The 20,471-nt window shown below is 38.8% G+C and overlaps 1 protein-coding gene, 1 non-coding gene and 1 pseudogene across 13 annotated transcripts; 2 read left to right on the forward strand and 1 right to left on the reverse strand.

Moving 5' to 3' along the window:
• The first annotated feature begins 278 nt into the window (after positions 1-278).
• On the forward strand, positions 279-11,268 carry TIC22-IV (Tic22-like family protein). 12 transcript variants are annotated; one of them, XR_016099136.1, is made up of 10 exons: positions 279-333; positions 673-1,119; positions 1,228-1,290; positions 3,557-3,631; positions 7,962-8,012; positions 8,804-8,863; positions 8,977-9,048; positions 9,580-9,615; positions 9,702-9,889; positions 10,374-10,859. XR_016099136.1 is itself a non-coding variant. In XM_088944314.1 (8 exons), the coding sequence occupies exons 1-8, from the start codon at positions 691-693 to the stop codon at positions 9,792-9,794; spliced, it is 879 nt and encodes a 292-aa protein (XP_088800440.1). In that variant the 5' UTR covers positions 412-690; the 3' UTR covers positions 9,795-9,919. The 12 variants fall into 12 exon arrangements, 1 of the variants encoding a protein (XP_088800440.1); XR_016099130.1 differs by lacking the exon at positions 279-333 and adding an exon at positions 11,035-11,268 and having other exon boundaries at positions 412-1,119; positions 10,374-10,444; XR_016099133.1 differs by lacking the exon at positions 279-333 and adding an exon at positions 11,035-11,268 and having other exon boundaries at positions 412-1,119; positions 9,702-9,846; positions 10,374-10,444.
• A 2,831-nt stretch (positions 11,269-14,099) lies between these two features.
• LOC148850315 (UDP-glucuronate:xylan alpha-glucuronosyltransferase 2-like) lies at positions 14,100-17,778 on the forward strand (annotated as a pseudogene).
• Positions 16,580-16,652, reverse strand: TRNAR-CCU (transfer RNA arginine (anticodon CCU)). The gene has a single exon. It is a non-coding gene; the product is annotated as a tRNA-Arg (tRNA).
• Positions 17,779-20,471: the final 2,693 nt, after the last annotated feature.

The following is a 20,471-nucleotide window of genomic DNA, read 5'->3' on the forward strand; positions in this document are numbered from 1 at the left end:
TGGTGAATAAATGGCAAGAAGAAGACGATGAACAATGTTTTGCCCTTTATTAATATTATTTTTAAAAAAGTTAACATATTTTTATTTTTTTAATATTATTTTTATTGATATTAAACCCCAAAAATTGCCCTGCTATTATCCCTATAACATTCGATCACGTCATACCATGCTGGCTCATGCATGAACCCAAAACTTTAAGCCTTACACAACCCATATAATAATGCTGTGCCCCGCACGGTCCACAATCTTTCATGCTAGGCTTTACACCCGTACGTTAGGGCTGCTCGTCTTAGTCCAAGAAGCTAAATCGTTTGGAGGATGTTCAGTTCAGAGGTACTTATCTTCATTCGAGATCTGGTACTCACAAGATGTTTTTATATATGTACCCACGGAACACTACTGCTATGTATTGAGAATATCTCCATACGAAGTTGAATAATAAAAATATTTAATTCTTAAAAAAAACTTCTCTGTGTTTATAATAAAAAGGTAAATAATAAATAAATCGCCATTGACGGGACGATAAAATAGTACTAAATAATAAATTAAAATAAACAAAAATTCGAATCGAATTATATTATGATATTATCCAAACAAAACGAAATTCTGAAAACCAGTAAAGAAGAGATTTATCGTTGCATCGCTATTTTCTTAGTATATAAATATAATCAGGTCTAGACATCAAGGGGCATGACGAATGCTTCATTTCCTCTCTCGGCGATGGACTTCCCAAAGCCCTCAGCAGCACCGCCTCATCCATTGTTATCGGTATCCTCTTTTATCCATCAGCATTGGATGCGACTAGGCGCAGAAATAGCGTCTCGAATCGAAGAAGGTAAACGGTTCGTCGGAAATGTAGCCTCCAACTGGCCTCCACTGAGACGTGATCGTTCCGCGTCGTCTCTCTTCGCTTCGATGTCGCAGGAGTCTTGGCAGCCCAAATACGCCTTCGATGTCGCTCTCAGTACTGATTACGTCGCCAAAACGCTCGCTGGGACTTCCGTCTATACTGTCAGTAACTCTAATAACGAGTTCGTGCTCATCTCCGATCCCAATAGCGTCAAGTCCCTTGGTCTGCTATGCTTTCGACAAGAAGATGCCGAAACACTTCTCGCCCAAGTTAGTTTTTAACTTTTGTTTTTATTGCTATTTTCCCCATCTCAATTTGGTTGTGTTTAGAAGTTAAAATGTTTATTTGATGCACCTTCTGTTCTTGGTGGTGTCCAGGTCCAATTGCGACAACCCATTTTAGGACGGGGAGCTAGAGTTGTTCCCATCACCCTCGATCAGGTGCCCTTTACCTTCCTTGAAGAGAGGATTTTCCTAGCATGCGGGGAAATTTCTTCTATCTCTGAGCATTTAGTTTAAATCAGAAAGCTCATGAAATTACTAATATCATGCAAAATTGGCACAAATTGTAATTTAGTTGGAACCCATCTTCCTGTAGCATGGAAAACAGAGAGTTCTGATAGGGCTTATTGGTATTACAATGCACAAAAAATACATCCTCTATTCGTCGGTATTAATTATCCAAAACTTGTTAAGACATGCTTGAAAGACAAACTTAGGGGCCAGGGCTTCACTATGGATGCCTTTTTGAGGTTCTTACTGTCTAATGAAGAAAAGCATAAAACTGGCAATATTGAAACTTAGATGAAGTTCTTTCTAGTTTTTACAAGGACCTGAGGTGGATGATAAACCGGATTTTATCATATTATAGACTACTACCTGTACACGGGTGCCATATCATGTTGGATATTTCAATTTTTTGGTGTAACTTGCATCCAATACTGTATCTCGTCCTGTCATTGCCATATCCAGGTAGCATAGATTATAGATTGGTAAAGAGGAGGAGAAACTTGGTTTTTATACGGAATGCAGTAAGGTATCCAAGAAATGCTTCCTAACCTGAGCTTAAATTTGGAGACCGAGTGGCAATCTACATGCATGCTTCTATGCTGTCATTCATCAGCAGCTTCACTGTTTCTCAAAATCGGTCTTACAGTGGATGGAAAGGCCATAAGTCCCATCATTAATTGTCCATACAATTAATGATGAGTGCAAAACACCAATTAGTATTGGGGGAATACAAGTCAGTCCAATCTTCCAATGTGATTCTTGGAAAGATAGGATTCCATCTGGATTGGGTTCACATTTTTACTACTGTTTTCATAGATTAGGTGAACATCACAGATTAAAGCTCTTTCTAGAAGTTCCTTGAAAATTTGATTGGATTAGAATTAAATTTTCACACTTTATGTTCAAATCACTTGATATCGGCCATGTCAGACAGGTAACTAAATAACCTTTTTAGTGGTACCAAAATCAAGCCAAATGAGAGGCTTTTGACACCTTGAATTCTAGTTCTTTCCATTCTACATCAGCCTTGCTGTTCAGGTTTAACTGTACTGGCCTTTTGGATGGGTGGACATGTATGGTTCCGTGGGATTTATCAAAAAAAAAAAAAGTATGGTCCCGTGGGAAATGGTCCTTACACTAGTTTAGTTGATTATCTGTATTGATTGGATGCCATCAATAGAAGAGTGCTACCAGTTATGTTCACATTTAGATAATCTTTTTGATCATTAATAGATTGGAAGGTTTCGTTCAAGCAACTGATTTATGAAAGGGTACCTTCAATTCACCTTTTAAGGTACAAAATGAGTCTTCAGATTCCCCTCCCCCCCCCCCCCCCCCCCCCACCCCAGCACAAAAAGACTCCCCCCCTAAGCTGGTAGTTCAGGCTCCAAAATTGGCCTCATCTATTTTCTCCTTCAATGGCAAGAGAATCCAGTCAATCCACTAAAGAATTAGCAGATCTTCTTATCTAACTGAATGAGGTATTCAGTGTGCTTGCTAGAGTTTTAGCTTCCTCTTCCATTAAGCTACCCTGTTGACCCCCGGAGAATCCCCTCCACTTCCAATATGGCAGGCTTCAAAGAGTAAAACAGCTTTAATCCTTGCAGTACAGATAATAATTATTGCTGTTATTTAATTTCCAATCCTTTTTTGGCCTCATGTAGAGCAAGATAGTTTCTCCATTGCAATTCATTTACCTTGAATACCCAATTGGCAGGATTCCAATCCTACATATGGAGGCATCAGCTACAAGTGGACAACATTTCTTTGAATTGAAGAGGCAGCTGCTGCTTGCCAATTTCTGAAAAAGTCCTCAGGGATGTGGGTTTTAGTAGACTCTAGAGATGCCAATCAGAAAAGGAAAAAAAAAAGTCTCAAAGACTCTAGAGGTTTCTCTTAATTGTTGAAGATCCTTATTTCTTTCATCCCCATATGGTCATATGGACCTTAAGACTGCTGCTTTTGCACTTCTTGATATTTGGATCATGCAATGTAAGAACATCTAACTAAGCCCTGTGGAGCCTTCACAATGTTGGAATGGATGTATTGTGCAACCTTTATTAATTTTTTTTGGGGTTCTAAAATGGTTATCCTTTTATAACCATCCACATGTTTTCTTGGATTTATGTGCGCACTTTGAAATTGTTCTCTTAGTTATGTGCCTATAATTGTTTTGTTCCTTTTCATCAATATGTAGGTCTATATGTTGAAGGTTGAAGGAATTGCATTCCGTTTTCTGCCTGATCCTGCTCAAATAAGAAATGCACTTGAGGTCAGACCTGCAGTCCTGTGCATGTAGTAGACCTTTTTTTTCCCATTTTTTCCCTTCAATTTCTCATTTGTATTGTTAAAAAAAGTACTTGAGAATGTATTTTTGGAGTAAAAGATAAATAGCCCTTTGAATTATTGATCCATAGCCTTGGTGTCTAGGTTGAATAATTAGTTCAGATAGATTATGAGGTTGGCAAACTCCTTAACTATTGTTATATTGGGAGACTATCTATATGTGCATCTGGTTTTTGTTCTTGTTCATAGATCTTGTGTATGTTTACTACCTTGTTGCTCTCTAGTAAATGGTGTACTGTACTCATTCTTTTTTGGCTTCTAGTTAAAAGTTTTCTACGTTTCTAGACAATGTTAAGATGATTAGATCACTGGTAAGTTTTCTGGGTGTAGGGACTAGGGAGTGGTGCCTGTCAAGGTTTAAAATATTGACATGCACGATGCAAAAACATTGCATTATTGTGGATACTTATTATTATTTTATAATTTCTTCAGCATGACAATTGACAGAAAGGCTACTGAGGATGACTTCTAATATCTGAAACATTCAAAGCAACTCTCAGTAATTTGAGTATTAGTGACCTTTGATACCAATATGATATGCACGATGCAATGCTATACATATCGATACTTTAAACCTTGGTGCTTGTATAACCAAGTCAACAGGTTTTTGAGTAAAGGTGGGTTAGGGCTTAACCCGAACTGAAATCATGACTGAGTGATGGGTTGAATTGTCTGACTGTTTGGGTCAGTAACACATTGAAAATTGGAGTAGATTGGATGCAAATCTAATCTTCGGTATTTTTTTGTACAGGGTGGCCCCTCTTAGTCTTGACTCTTGAACCTGATTTCTCACAGTTTTCAGCCTAAGATTTTACTATTGCACCAATCAACGGCTCCTATTTATATAACATAAGGAATATATTGTTAAAAATGTAACTTGAAACTAAAACATAGCACCCAAGCCCCAGATTCTATTTATTCAGGCTTGCCAAATCTGACACCTTCGACCCTGTCAGATTCTAAAACTGCACCAGTCTCTATGCAGCATATAGAGCCCTGATCTCCTGAAAGCAAAAATCGTGTGAACACTCTGAGAGCACAGAACCCAGCTGCACACTCCCATATTTATATGTTAAATTCATGGAGAGATGTTCCTGATGTGCAGCTAAATGCCGTGTTCTCAGAGTGTTTGCACGGTTTTTGCCTTCGGGAAATATCATCTTCAACATATATGTCTGCAAATTTAGATGGTTCCTGGCCCCTCAAAACATCTCATTAGAGAAGCACAGACTTTGGCTTCTAGGTTAATTATCCCATGCAGGTGGATTTCTATATGGGCAAATAATCTTTCTTATTCAGTTGCAAGGGAAGGGGCAGGAAGGACTAGCTTAGTGTGTGGGTGGGGGATGCCCAGCGATGCTGTGTATTTTGTTCCGTGCATTTGAATCACTTTAGAACACGGGGGATCTTACCTCCTTTGATTGTTGTTGCTGGTAAAAAATATCGCTGATGGTCATTTGGTTCAACCAGATTAAACCTGATATTAACAGAACCGGAATGGCTTATCTAATTGAATGGATCTATCTCCAACCTAGCTTTTAGATATTGGTCATCGCATATGGTTTTCCCAGGCAGGTTGGAAATGCTTGTTTCGTCATATATTTTTCTTTTGGAGCTTTCTGGATCCTTCAGGAGAAAATCTGAAAAACTTCAGAAAATTTAATGAAGACATCAAGACAATAAATTATACATACTATTGTTTCAGGGAGCATGGAGCTGTTCTATTTTCTTATTTTTTTCCTAAGACAAGATAATTTTCATGCTTTAGATTTAAGATGCTTGTACCATAGTAGTTCAATCACTGGAAAATCTCTTTGATGCTTTGTATGGATAAATTGGATAAAAAGCTAAAATAGTGATAATGTTTGGTATTAATACTGTACATATTTGAGATAGCATATATTATGGCCATGGAGACATAAAGCATTTAGTGTTGGAGAAGCCTGAATATTAATCAGCTCTAACTGGATATTTTCCTGACAGCTTGCATAAAGACATCTCAGCTATGCTTCTAGTTAACAAATTAGATGTTGTGTATTGTTTATTTGTAAAAATTATTTGGCATGCATTCTTCTTGCTTATTCCAGGATGTTTACTGGTAATTCACTGTTAGAGAAGGTGCAACTCTGAATTAAAAAAAGGGAAAATTCCCGATAGGTACCCTGTACTTTAGGCGGAGTGCCAATTTAGTACCCAAACTTTAAAATGTGACAATCTAGTACCCGAACTTTCATTTTGCAACAATCTAGTACCTACTGTTAATGGACTGTCAGTTATGTATATCACATGATCTCATGTGCGATTTAAAGATTTTGAAAATGTCAAAATTACCCTTAGAAAATACACTGTTCATCATGGAGACTAACTTTAAAATACACTGTTCAACATTGTCGCCTTCGTCGTCGGCAATTGGAATAGAAGACTACAAGCACAGTCCCGTTCACTATGCCATTGCACTTGGAGACTATACCACCCTCTCCCGACTCCTCTCTTCCCTTCCATCACTGGCCGATCCCTCCCAAATTCACACCGAGTTGGACTCGCTTGCCCAGGAAAGAGTAGCCGACCAGATCTCTTCCATCCTCGACCGCCGCGACGTTCCTCATCGTGAAACCCCTCTCCACATCGTCGTTTGTCTCAACGACTCTTTCGCCACTCGTACCCTTGTTGTTGCCAAAGCTGATGTCTCCCTTCAGAATGCCTCTGGATGGAACCCCTTACAGGAAGTGGTGTGACGCCGCAGCTCCGAGATTTCTCTCACTTTGCTCCGCCTCCACCACCGTTCCACCTGGTCCAAATGGTGCCGTAGACTCCCTTGCTTCGTTGCGGTTCTTCGAAGAATGCGAGACTTTTAGTCTCTGTAGCTTCTCCCTCCCTTCTCTTTATTATAAAGTAAAAAATTTGTAGCTCACAATGTAGGCTTCAATGTCCTTGATCTAGTTGTTGTGGGACTGGATGTCATCGCAAGAGAGGCCCAATAGCTTCACTCCTCGCTTGCTAAATTCCTCTTCGTAGGCTGCTATCTTACCCAACTCTGTCGTGCATACCAGAGTGAAGTCCCCTGGGTGAGAGAAGATAATGGCCTAGCCATCTCCTACGTAGTTGTGAAGCTTGAATTTTCCTTTTGTGGTTTCGACTTTCAGGTTTGGAACAGTGTTGCTGATCATCAGTCCAGGCATTTTCAGCGCTGAGAGAGCATTCTTTCGATCTAGTACGAGCGACGACAACCGGTTTCTGACTAGTTTGCTTATTTTGTGGCCATTCTTTCCATGCCCATCAAACACCCCACAAATCCACAGGAAACCCTGTGCCATCCCGAGTGTTGCACATCGTGGGCGGAGATAAGAAAGTAAAGTTGAGCTTCCTATACCCAGCCAGCACTGGGCGTAATATCGAGGAGATAGTGATGGTGGTGGACTCCCTGCAGAAGGCAGCGAAGCATAAGGCGGCGACCCCGGCGAACTGGAAGTAGGGGGGTCCTGTCATCAGTGAGGCATGTGGGCACAACCTCAACCGTAGCCGCTGTTGTCCGGTGCTTGCCGCCTGGCTCTTCGCTGTGCATGCTAGGTCAGCACTGCAGGTACCGTCAGCTGTGCTCATGTTGTCAGACGGTCCGATGGTACCGGATGACTCCCAGAAGTGCGTCAACTCACTTCAGAGCTCGCTGCAATCATAACACATAAACATTCCACAGCCCAACTCGACATGCGACCCCATTCTCTTTTTTTGTGGCATTTGGCTCCATCAGATTACCTCGCTGAGTTGCCCCGCTGCATTCAACCCTACCTCCCACAGGAACGCAACTCCGACAGCTGCTGTCAAGAATTTGGACATTGCGGTGTTCAACGAAAGAGATGATGAACAGTAAAAAATTAGATGAAACTTAAGGGGCATATGTGCCTTTTCCCATGACACTTAATGGTCAGTTAATGCCGGGTACTAGATTGTCGCAAAATGAAAGTTCGGGTACTAGATTGTTGCATTTTAAAGTTCGGGTACTAAATTGGCACTCGGCCTAAAATACAGGGTACCTATTGGGAATTTTCCCTTAAAAAAAGGACGTCACTGTTTGATATTAACAGTGATGTTAAGCAGCACTAATCTCTATATTTTCCCTACCTCAGTTTGGACAAAGATATATCAGCTGTACTCATAAGTAATTGACCACATGCCATGTATTGCTTACTTCATGCAAGTTATTTATTGTGCATTTTCTTTTATTCCTGTGGCTTACTGATCACTTTCCTGAATTTTAGCTGAAAGCTGCAGATCCTGGGCGTGGGTTTGATGGAGTCCCTGTTTTCCAGGTATACTTTGATTAAGATGTGTAGGAGTTTATGTGGATTATATCTTAGTCTTGTATGGATTGATCACTCTATCATCAGAAAAGAAAATGCATGGTGCCCATGCCAGGGAACCTAACTTTATCAAATTAGCATGCATGTGATTCCCATGCAACTGGCAGTACCCACAGTTCATGGTTTCCCATCCAGGAGATCTCTAACAAATTTTTGTGTGAAAGGTTGATTCTCAGTAGTATATCAAGTTGAGGAATGCTAGTAACTAACAGCTTATGCAACTGTCCAAACACTTTGCCTCACAGACATGGTGGGACCTGTTAAAACGACGCACAACATGACAAATGATATTTCTTTGACAAGGCACTGAATGGGTCCCACCCTATCCATGCAGGATAGAAGTTTCAATTTATTAGCATCTATCTATCATTTTTTGTCTGAAAAGAAAGAATAAACTATACAAAGAGTCAATTGGCCATCTCTATCATCCAATTCCATTGAGTTTGACCTGGGAGCCGTCTAGGCATGACTAATTGGGTGGTATTGTGTGCATAGCTTTATAAGTCAGAGATTGTATCTAAAATCTATTCAGATGAGGTCATAGTATCCATAATCTCAATGAGCGGAAAGATTGAGTGCTTGCTTAGTAAGCTTTCTTCATTGATCTCTGTGTTTTCAAATCTGCTCCTTGTGCCTCTGCCATCTAATGGTGTATCTCTATTTTTTTGTTGTCATTTATTCTATCCTGTTTCTTGTCCATGTTTTAGTGATGCAGTCTGATTAGTTATTTTCATCCACAGTCAAACCTTTTGGTTGTGAAGAAGAAGAACAAACGTTACTGCCCAATATATTTTCAAAAGGTTTGTTGACTTGGTTGATCTTGTATTTTTCTTAACTATTTTATTGTTAGGAACACGACATTTTACAAGATGCTGGGATCCTTTTTGCTCATTGGTCTCTCTTGGTCATACAGGAAGATATAGAAAGGGAACTCTCAAAGGTCTCAAGAACATCAAGAGGATCAGGCATTTCTCAACACATTATGGTAAAAAAGTTTTCACTTCAACTATGTTGTCAGATTTTTATGGCTCTGTTTCTGTTAGTAAAACCTTTGGAATGCCAAAGAAAAAGGAAAGAAAAGAACAGATATGAAAATGGTGAACTCTATAGAGCTCTAGCCATATTTCTGACAATAATTAAAAAATAAAAAACACGTTCTTTGCAAGATATCTAGGAGTTTCTACTACTTTTTTGATGTTCTAAAAAGTTACAAGAGAGAGGCCTTTCTTACAAGGCTTCTGGATCTTTAATGTAAATATTTGCTACCTTCAAGTTCATAGCTTGTGAGTATTTATTACTTCTACAGGTGGGGGCTCTAGCCATGTTTCTAAGGATAATTAAGAAAGAAAAAACACGTTCTTTGCAAGATATCTAGGAGTTTCTACTACTTTTTAGATGTTATAAAAAGTTACAAGAGGTCCTTTTCACAAGGCTTCTGAATCTTTAATGTAAATATTTGCTAGCTTCAAGTTCATAGCTTGTGAGTTTAAGTGGACAATATTTATTACTTCTACAGGTGGGGAGTTTGGAAGATGTTCTGAAGAAGATGGAGGTTAGATGGTTCTGTTCTGTTTGGTTGATTGGTTACATGTTATTTGAAGCTGGTGATTTAAATTAGGTTTTTCTCATGCAATGCAGATGAGTGACAAGAATTCGGGATGGGATGATTTGATCTTCATTCCCCCTGGTAAAAGCTACTCTCAACACATCCAGGAAGTGGCAGCAGCATGATATGTTGGACACACAAGTCAGATTTATATTGGCCATGTGAAATGATTTAGAGGCAAGCAAGTGCATTGGGTGTTTAGGGTTCCTTGTGAAAGCAGGTCAACCATTGATAGTTTGATACTACTAAATAATCATCATTCTCTCTCTCTCTCTCACACACACACACAAGCACACAGACATACATGGACAAACACCAACTAGACCTAGAGTCCTAATATACCTCCACTTCTTCTGCCATATTTAGGGATGACATAGAGGTGCATAGATCAACCATTAGATGGGGTGACCCTCTATATTGGTCATGTTGCAATGTCCACTCCATGTCAGCTCTATGCACAATCGCATGTGTTCTCTTAGTAAAACTAACTAGTCAAGTTTCAAAAGTTGTAGTTGAGATTGAAAGATAATACTAGAACTTTCTTTTGATATGGACTAGGGACCTAGTGGGATGGTACTTTGAAAAAACATGGAGCCTTCTGGCTTCTGACTAAGCCAGTAGATGTAAGATACCCAGATGTGTAGATTCCTTTCCACATTTTACCTAAAGCATGCAAGTTAACTAAATGTATTTCTTGCATCCAGATTGCTAACTAGAGGAGCTAAAAAATTCAGCAGAATATTGGAATTGCCAGATAAAATATTCACCAAAAGAGGTCAGTGAAGTGTCAAAACCAAACTCTGTTTTAGGGAGACTGGTTAGTACCATTGAATGTACATTTGGTCTATGAAAATTGTAGCTATTAATGCTGAGCAATTCTGTTTAAGCAATTACACTATATATCAAAACATCCTCTTTTTTTTTCCGGTAAAAAATGAATCAGTTAGTTTTGCTTCAATCTTCATTGCTGTGTTGGAATTGCCAGTCTCCCTAACTAGAGGAGCTAAAAAGTTCAGCAGAAGATTGGAATTGCCAGATAAAATATTCACAAAAAGAGGTCAGTGAAGTGTCAAAACCGAACTCTGTTTTAGGGAGACTAGTTTGTACCATTCAATGTACATTTGGTCTATGAAAATTGTAGCTATTAATGCTGAGCAATTCTGTTTAAGCAATCACACTATATATCAAAACGTCCTCTTTTTTTTTTTTTTTCTTCCGGTAAAAAATGAATCAGTTAGTTTTGCTTCAATCTTCATTGCTGTGTTGGTATAATAAATCAAAGCTTACTTCCATTTTGATAGGTGAGAACTTTTAGCCCTATCACGTTGCATACTATTTGATTTTGCTGTCTTTTTGGTTGTGAAGCGGTGAAGCGGTGAAACCCCCCGGAATAATGAAGTTAGACAGGATTAGCTGATTTTCATCTCACTCGACTCTTCAACACGTAGAATTTTCCAACCATTTAGTCAAGGACCATGCATCAAATCATCTGAATAGCAATGTGTGACGTGCCAAATAACCCACGCATTTACATTAAAACTCTTGTTTAATTTTGTTCTTGAGCATTATAATATAGGGATCCAAAGGTTTTCCCTCTCTTGCCCTTTCTTTTTCTTTGGGTTCTTATGGTTTTGCTTGATTTAGGGCCTTTCAATATTAAGTTGAAATGGTGGAATATATTCACACGGAACGGGTTTTATAATATGGGTTCCATGTTAACTTGAACCCGCAATTTGATACTTCGAAGTGGCATTTTAACTTCAAATTTTCAATAAAAGGCTCCTTTCTGTAACATGTCTAGCTGCTCGTCTAGAATTCGCAGAGAAGAGTAGAGGAATAGAGTGTCGTGTTCTCCTCCGTCGTCTACAACTCTACATCTATTATTTTTCAATTAACTTAAAATTTGGCATTATAGGGATTATAGGGGTCCAATTTATATGTAGTAGTTTCAAAATCAATTTGGTAGGGTGTGATATTAAACCTAAGATCCTCTAGCAAAAATAAATAAAAAGTGAACAAATGTTTTTTTTTTTTTCATTTTCTTGTCGATTTATTTATTATTAATATTTTAATTGTAGAGTTTCGTAACGCATAACAGGGACATGCAGTGCCGGAGAGGGAAAGAAATGGGCGCTGCAACCAACTCGGTAGTTGGAGGGCTTACAGATCTGGACATATTCACATAATTGGATTCATCACGTAAAAGGTTTTCAATTTTCAAATCAAGAAATGAATACGAGATTACCACTCTACCCTTGTTTCTGTCGAGAATTACAACAGCCCAATGCCTCTTTACTTGTGTGTTACATCACTTTCTCCTTCATTAGTAAAGGTTTAGTTCTACTGAAAATATTCTGTTTTCCAAACAGATGGCTTTGGTTTTCATTGACATCTTTACTCAATTGAGCTCACAAAAAATAAATAGAATAAAGCACACAATTTATTCAAACCAGAAACCAGCATCCCTGATATCGATGTATTAGGAGTCTGGTCCAATGAGGGGTTGAACAAGATTTAATCTAACCGGCTTCATGAGGAGTACTTCTAGTGACATCTGTCTGTAGTGGTTGGGCCAATCCGTTTTTTTAGCCAGGCCACTATCTGGCAGCAGGGCTGTCAATGGGTTGGTTATATCCAACCGAACCAGACTGATCAAACCAATTTTATCAATTTTGGATTTTTGGTTTTGTCTCGAAAATAATTGGGTTGGGATTGTTTTTTGTTGTACTGATTATTAAGTAAATAATATATAAACGTTTCCTAGTATTTTTTTTTTGCATTTTATGTCCATAAGGGTAATTTTGATAGATAATATATATGATAATTTTGATTAAAAATATTTGGTTTATTAACATATAAACAATTTACTATTTCACTGTTATTTTTATTAAAATTACATTATCAAAATGAGGTTTTAAATTGTAATTAACATAGATAACTATAGATGCCAATATAAACGGGTCTAATTGGGTCAGACCCAATTATCTTGATTAATAATTGGAAGAGTATTGGGTTTATGATTTTGTTCCGATTAATAATTGGTTCAAGACTGGTAAACCTTGTCTAGATTAATAATTGGTTCGAGACTGGTACACCTTGTCTGGAACCAAATGCGACCCATTGACAGCCCTATTCAGCAGGGTTTAATTTGGTTTGTAAATTTATTGGTCTTACTGGCCAACAGTGATATAGAAAAATGAAAAGGAAGGATAAAAAAGGCCCCGTTAGGCATCAATTCCGGAGATTATCATTCTCAGAATCCTTTCAAAAAAAGAATGGATTCTGAAAAGTTTTCTCTAGAGAATCGCCAGAAGTATTTGGCACAATCATCCGATTCTTGTTTTTCAGAAATAAAATCACATTTGGCAGTAACCAATTGCTTAGAATCAATTCTCTAATATTACTAATAGACAAAACCACGTCTATGGGTGCCTAGATGTAGTTTTCGGCAAGTGACCAACAAGTGTTCTAATTGGTTATTGCATAGATGGGACAGGTGTCGTGTTGCGCGTTGATTATGTCCTTAGTGTATCCATTGTAAACACATGAGTCTGCAGTATGTGATGGGATCTGCTCCTCACAAATGGGTGCCTTGTAGGCACATTCACGTGCATTGGGAACATCTTCCGTGAATAATAACAAATAAGTATTGGAGATTTTCAATGCATGATAGGATGTGTGTGAGGCGCCTAGCGCCAGGTGTGAGGAGCAGATCCGGTCTCCCACGATCCTATTATAAATAATAAAAAAAGGAATATAATACCATCAACTTTTACAGTCATTCCTCCATGCCAGAGCTCTGCCAATTGGCTACCTGATTTGCATCACAGAAGAGATCAAGATTATTTAACTCAATTGATCGAGTCAACTGATTTGCAAGTAATCAGTAAATGATTCAGTTTGGTAGTAGCGTTGAGAGGTGGCTTTGGAGAACCAGAGCAGTGGTATTCTTGAACGATGGGATTTACTTGAGAAATTCTAGGTTGTAAAGAGCTTTTGAGATGGAGAAGCAGAGTGTCGTTCAAGAACCGTTGGAGCTTCAAGTTGGAGAAGAATATACGATCATGAGATCAAAAGAGTGCTCATGTGGAACATGGACACGTGTTCGTTAGTTTTAACTTACCGTTGAGAATTACGATTTTGGGAAGTGTATTTTTTTTCCACTTCTTAGAATCTTGCCTCCGGAACCGATTTCTCATCCGGTTTCGAATGAGAAACACTTCATATTCGTGTCCAAACATGATTCTTTGAGTGAATCCAAAGAATTACTACCAGGAATAAATTTTAACAGGAAAATTTTCCCTTTTGTAATTATTGGAGGCAAAAAGGGTTTATTAGACATTTAAAACCCCATAAAAAATAATAATGTTGAAAACATGTCAAAACGCATCTTTACAGCCATTTTGTCTTCAGGGGAAGGAAATGAAGAAACCAGTAAATTAACAACTACGTCGAGAATAATAATTAATAAATAACAAAATTTAAATTTTAGAACAACTAGGAGAGAGATATATTGGGCATTGCCACCCTTAGCCAAGGCGGTTGACGATTTTGTGCTTGAGGTCTTCGAGATGAAGAAGAAGGCTGCTACTTCAAAAGCTCTAGTCATAAGAATCAACCTGGTTTTCCTTGCTTTCTTCATCATCATTTACGCCATTCTTCTTCTTCTTCATACTATAATTATGTCGACAACCCAGCATCACTAGTTCGGTGCTCACTGCGCGAGTGTCATCAGAAGAAGGTAATGTGAGTAGGCAAATTAAGCAGAGTAATTAATACATACAGATGGTTACTTAAATCGAAAAAGCGATGATCGATAACCATTTGTTTCTTTGAATTCGAATTCCTGTAGGTTGAAGAGAAGGCCGAGTTGGAGGAGACGCTGCCGCAACAGAAGATGAGAATGGTGAGAAGAGAGAGGCCTAGTTTTTCAGTGAGATGGGGAGGGGGATGAAGATTGGAATGGTGAACATGGAGGACGAGGATACAAGCGAGTGGGAATCCATTGGGAAGATTATAAGGATAAACTTCGAGCGGGTCTCACGATACATGGAGTGGAAGGATTTATTCCCTGAGTGGATTGATGAGGAGGAAGAGAACGAGGGTCCATATGTCCAGAGATACCCATGCCGGATTTTATGGCGTATGGCGAGATGGACATGGTGGTTGCCAAGCTGCCGCGCCGGTATCTGGTAGCAGCTAACTTAGCAGTGAAGAAAGGAAAGGGAGAAGCTCATGCAGGCCGATGTCGGAGCTGTTTCGATGCGATGATCTTGTGAAACATGAGCGAGATTGGTGGTGGTACGAGCCGGAGATAGCGAGGCTTCAGCACCAGCTCTCCAAGCCGGTTGGTTCCTGCAAATTGGCTTTGCCCCTCTGGGCTGAAGGTCTGCTTCTTCTTGTTAATGTATTAATTAATTACAACATTATTCCCATTTCCCCTCCTCCCCTGTCGCGGTCTTAAGCCTTAGTTAACTTTGACCTGCCCTTAAACCTTTAGGGGATAATGGGACTTGTACACCCTTAGAAATCTAACAGCAATTTAAACATATTATAATGCCAATTTTTTCTTTATATAAAATCATCAAATATTTGATTACTGAAATACCCTTAAACTTCAAAAAAAAAAAAAAAGAAAAAAAAACTTTATACTTCTCTTTACTCAAAAATGGGTTTATTTATGTTCTAAAAAAATGAAATATTAAAACATATTTACTCATTTAACGGTTTGAGGGTAAAATTGAAATTAGAAAAATTCTATTAATTAAATTTAATTTGATAAGAAGAATTAGTAATTAACATAATAGACATTTAACGTCTTAGTATAAGTAAGATTTTAAAAACCGATCTAAAATCGAAACCGTTATAGCCGCTTGCATCCAGGTCAGCGGTTCAATCGTTCAATTCAAACACAGTCTGTTCCAACTTAAAAAATAAAAAATGACCAAAAAAACATTAAACGAGTTGAACGAATCGACAGTCCAATTCGCAATCAATGAAGATAAACCTTCCATTCCCAAAACAAATAAATATTTTAATTGTTGGACCTTAAACCTCCCCTCCTCCCCTGTCGTGGTCTTAAACCTTTCTCAACTTTGACCTGCCCTTAAACCTTTTGGGGATAATAAGATCTATACACCCTTTTTCCTATTTCACTGTGCACCCTTCAAAATCTAACCACAATTGTGTCATGGATTTAAACATACTATAATGTCAATGTTTTCTTTATATAAAATCAACAAATATTTGAAAATGGGTTTATTTATGTTGTAAAAAATAAAATATTAAAACATATTTACTCATTTAACAGTTTGAGGGGAAAATTGAAATAAAAAAAATTATTAATTAAATTAAATTAAATTTGATAAGAAGAATTAGTATGAACATAATAAGCATTTAATATCTTAATAGTAACAAGCAAGGTTTTAAAAACTGGCCAAGAACCGAAACCATTTTGGCCACTAGTTTTCAGATCATCAGTTCAATCGTCCAGTTCCAATGTAATGTCCATTCCAACTTAAAAATAAAAAATGACCAAAAATCATTGAATGAATCTAATAGATTGACAGTTTGATTGTTTGGGTTAGCAAATCATTAACAAAATCAATGATTTTTTGTCAAATAATAGGTTATAGGCGAAACAGAACCGCTTGTCTAAAAGTATTCAACGGATCTAACCATCTGATCCGGTCCAATTTTCAAAACCATGGTAATAAGGGGTATGTAAGTCTTTTGTTCAAAAGTCAGGAAAGGTTTCCAGAAAACGAAGAGTGTAGGAGGTTAAGGGATTTACCCTTCTTTTTGGTCTTTGATAAAATAAATAAAGAAACCGCTTGAACAACTAATGTGACAAAAGCTTATAAAAAACAAGAAAAGGGTTGAAATTGGAAACAGAAAAAAAAACTATAATCGCGCCAGATAGGGGTCGAACCTATGACTTTCTGCTTAGGAAACAGACGCTCTATCCACTGAGCTACAGGCGCTTACTTTGATATTTTGTCTTTTAATATTTACTTCAAAAATAAGACCTGCATGCAGGAATGATTGAAGTTTACAACCTCTCAAAGATCACAATGCACACAGGCACACTGAAAAGAGAGGCCTACGTGACGGTTCTCCATTCGTCTGAAGCCTATGTTTGTGGCGCTATATCCCTTGCACAGAGTCTCATCCGAACAGGCACCAAGCGCGACCTTGTCATTTTGCTGGACAAATCCATCTCCCAACCAAAGCGAGACGCCCTTGAGGCCGCCGGATGGAAAATTCGGTCGATAAACCGAATTCGGAACCCAAGAGCTGAGAAGAACTCCTACAACGAGTACAACTACAGCATGTTCCGACGGTGGCAGCTCACAGATTACGATAAGATCATCTTCATCGACTCAGACATTGTGGTGCTACGTAACCTGGACGTCCTCTTCCACTTCCCGCAGATGTCCGCGACGGGCAACGATGGGTCCATCTTCAACTCCGGGATCATGGCAATTGAGCCGTCGAGTTGCACCTTCCGAACGCTGATGGATCGACGGAAGGAGATCGTTTCATACAACGGAGGCGACCAGGGTTTCCTTAACGAGGTGTTTGTGTGGTGGTATCGGTTGCCCAGAAGAGTGAACTTCTTGAAGAACTTCTGGGCTAATACAACGGCCGAGGCTAGCATGAAGAACCAACTGTTTGGCGCTGACCCGCCCAAGCTCTATGCCATACATTTCCTTGGGCGGAAGCCCTGGCATTGTTACAGGGACTACGACTGCAATTGGAATATCGGTGACCAACACGTCTATGCCAGTGATGTCGCACACGCCAGATGGTGGAAGGTTCATGACGCCATGGACGAGAACTTGCAGCGCTTTTGCCGCCTCACGCCACATCGAAAGATTGAGTTAGATTGGGATAGAAAGATGGCCGAGAAGATGGGCTTACCGGACGGCCATTGGAGGATCAACATTTCAGATCCCAGACGGCATCGCATGCTAGCTGCAACAACCAGTTAGTTTCCATTCCTTTTAATAAGTGAATGCACAGAAGAAGACACAATCACACAACCTCTTTTAATTTATGAGTTTCCTTTTAGACCTTTAAATTATTTGAAGAGAAGAGTAGAGAGAGTAGTAATAAATTCATGAGAAAGCTGTAAGCAGGTTGTAAACAATTGTAATACGTGAAACTATTTTTCGCAGGGACTGATCCACCTTCATAATTTTCATCCACAATTCCACATGGTATATTATGTATCAGAAACTCTTCAACTTAAGCTGATCCTGGTCAGACTCAGCCTAAGCACTGTTCAGACTGGGCTGGAATTAAAGTTTAAACTTTAAACAATCTCAAGGCTCAAGCTAGGGGTATTAAATGTCAACCAGCAGGTTAGTGAGTCGGACTCAAGAAATGACAACACTGACGGAGGAGCATGCGGAGATGCAGGATGGATGACAATTGGGTCTACCAGAAAAAAGTACCTCTGGAGGGTGGAATTGTGCAAAGTATGGGGGACTTAATAGAGATTGATCATATATGCATACAATATTAAAAAATGTATGGAAGGTAAACGGTTGGTTAAGCATTAATCCAAATTAGGTGCACCAAACTTTATTATGTGACACCTTCTTCTTGGTTGTTGTTTTTTTGGTCCATGACCCACATACCCTCCTGAAACACAACACATTTAACATTTATATATGCTTTTCACAAATCGAAACATAATCACATGCATCATCAATGTTGGTGGAATTTGTTAATAAAATTCAAGATCTCATTAAGACTTTTAACAGTATAAAAGGATCTTAGCAGGTGATAATGGGGACGAATAAGTCGGCAAATCAACAGACAACATAATTTCATTACGCGTTAATCATTCACTAATTGTTCCCCTTCAAATCTTAGATTCAAATGTCCATGTAAACAGCTTCCCCCCCTACCAAACAAAATAATAATCCAAGGAGCGATTTCTGTCAAAATGTGTATGGGTCCCTATGTTTGCTTTAGTCGGGTAGGTTTTAAAAGTAGCAGATTAATTAATATCTGTTTGGCTTTGTTAACATGCAATCTGAACAATCATTCTGAGCTTACAATCTGGCAAATTTATCCTCGCCCTCCTTGTGCTTGCTGCCTTGCTGTAAGGAATGATTTTCTTTTTCTAAGAAAAACTCAAGGTTCCAGGTTCTTTATGTCACAAAAACACAAATTAAAATCTAGCATCATGCCTTGATGTAGAAATCCCTCTCTCTCTCTCTCTCTCTCTCTCTCTCTCTCTCTCTCTCTCTCTTCCTTCCTGATGAGTGGGGGATGGAAATTGCCTTGACGGGGACGGGGATGGGATGGAGAGGGAATTCCTCGCCCTATCCCGACCTTAATTATATATTAAATATATATTATATATTAAACATATACATACATAATATTATTTATGATATTTTTATATTGAAATTTATTTAAGATGTTTTATATTTTCATTTTTTTTTCTTATTTTAAGTGAATCTATTTTTTTAATAATTTAAAAATTTGGAGATTTGGGTCCTTGACAGGGAGCCCATCTTTGTCAGGGATTGGGGATAAAGGGTTAATTTTATCCCCGATAGGGGTCGGGGATTTGTTTCAAAATCTGAGTCAGGATGGAAAATATGGCCCCCGCCCCAAACCAGCCCCGTTGCCATTCCTTCTCTCTCTCTCTCTCTCTCTCCTCCCAGTCCAAGGTAAATTAGCTGGAAAAGGAATAGGTTGTCCAAGCTCAAGCTGCGAAATAGGTCCCTGGGACTGTTAAATTCTTGATTGCTAGACGTCCAATTAATCAGCCCAATTGAAAAATGGTTTTATTTGTGATGGACATGAAAGAAAGGTAGGATCCATCTAATGGACGCCATAAAGGTTGCGGAATGGGTGGGCGAATTTCAAAAATTTCCTACCTTCTCCCAATTGGGAATCATATTCCCTAAATTTAGAATACAATATTCAAGGATCCTACTTGAACCATAATCAAACCAGATCTATACCAAAAGATAAATGGGAGGAATATACTTGATCCGGAGAAGCAGTATCTCCCAAAGTTGGTGTTCACGCCCAAAGAATGCTCCAAGATCCGTTCCTGCTGAAGATGACACAGCTGTGGATGGAACAGAACCAGTAGGGTGCGTCCTACACACTAGATCCTTCACAAGAATCCTCTGGAAACACTAAACACTGAATCCTTTTAGTCTTTGTTGCAAGACTAATGTCAAGAACAGATTTCTTGACTTTCTTTTTCTGCAAAGATCTAATCTTGCAAAAAACAGATGGCGGCGGCAGGAGGAGAAATCTAAAGGCGAAAAGGCTGAACTGCCTTTTTTTCTTTTTCTGGAGTATGAAAATGAGATCCTATCTCAATTCGCAGGAGATATCCTATATCTCTTCAAGGTGGTTCGAAATCTGATATTTCTCTTTTTGGGTTTCTCCTCCTTTCTTCTTGATTAAGAATCCTCCTAATTAGGAGTTATCCCAATCCAAATCAGTATTTGGATAGGGGATAATCTTAATCCTATCTACAGATAAAGTTAGCTTACTCCTGATCTTATCAGGAGGTTACTAGATTCAAATCTAATTTGAATTTGGTCTCAAAGAGTGGATAAGGCTAAAGGCCCAATCCTTTTACTAACATTAATCTCAGATTCGCCCCAAGGATGGGTGATCATATCAGCCCACCTCGAAATGGGCTTCTGACCCATTAAGTGTTCAGTGTCTAATTACTTTCCAATCTGCTGCCCAGTTGGGCTTCTTTGTATGGCGTGGGACCCAAGCATTGATCTACACACCAGCCACATGGGTTCGGC

This window comes from Nelumbo lutea, chromosome 5, assembly GCF_056320005.1.
Source record: "Nelumbo lutea isolate HS-2025 chromosome 5, American lotus-T2T, whole genome shotgun sequence".
Lineage (NCBI taxonomy): Eukaryota > Viridiplantae > Streptophyta > Magnoliopsida > Proteales > Nelumbonaceae > Nelumbo > Nelumbo lutea.

What these genes read in the sequence shown, in the direction of transcription:
- TIC22-IV (XM_088944314.1), top strand. Translation starts at nt 691, where the DNA reads ATGACGAATGCTTCATTTCCTCTCTCGGCGATGGACTTCCCAAAGCCC. An exon ending in TTCCCATCACCCTCGATCAG is followed by an intron (nt 1,291 to 3,556) that starts GTGCCCTTTACC and finishes ATCAATATGTAG; the next exon opens with GTCTATATGTTGAAGGTTGA. An exon ending in AAATAAGAAATGCACTTGAG is followed by an intron (nt 3,632 to 7,961) that starts GTCAGACCTGCA and finishes CCTGAATTTTAG; the next exon opens with CTGAAAGCTGCAGATCCTGG.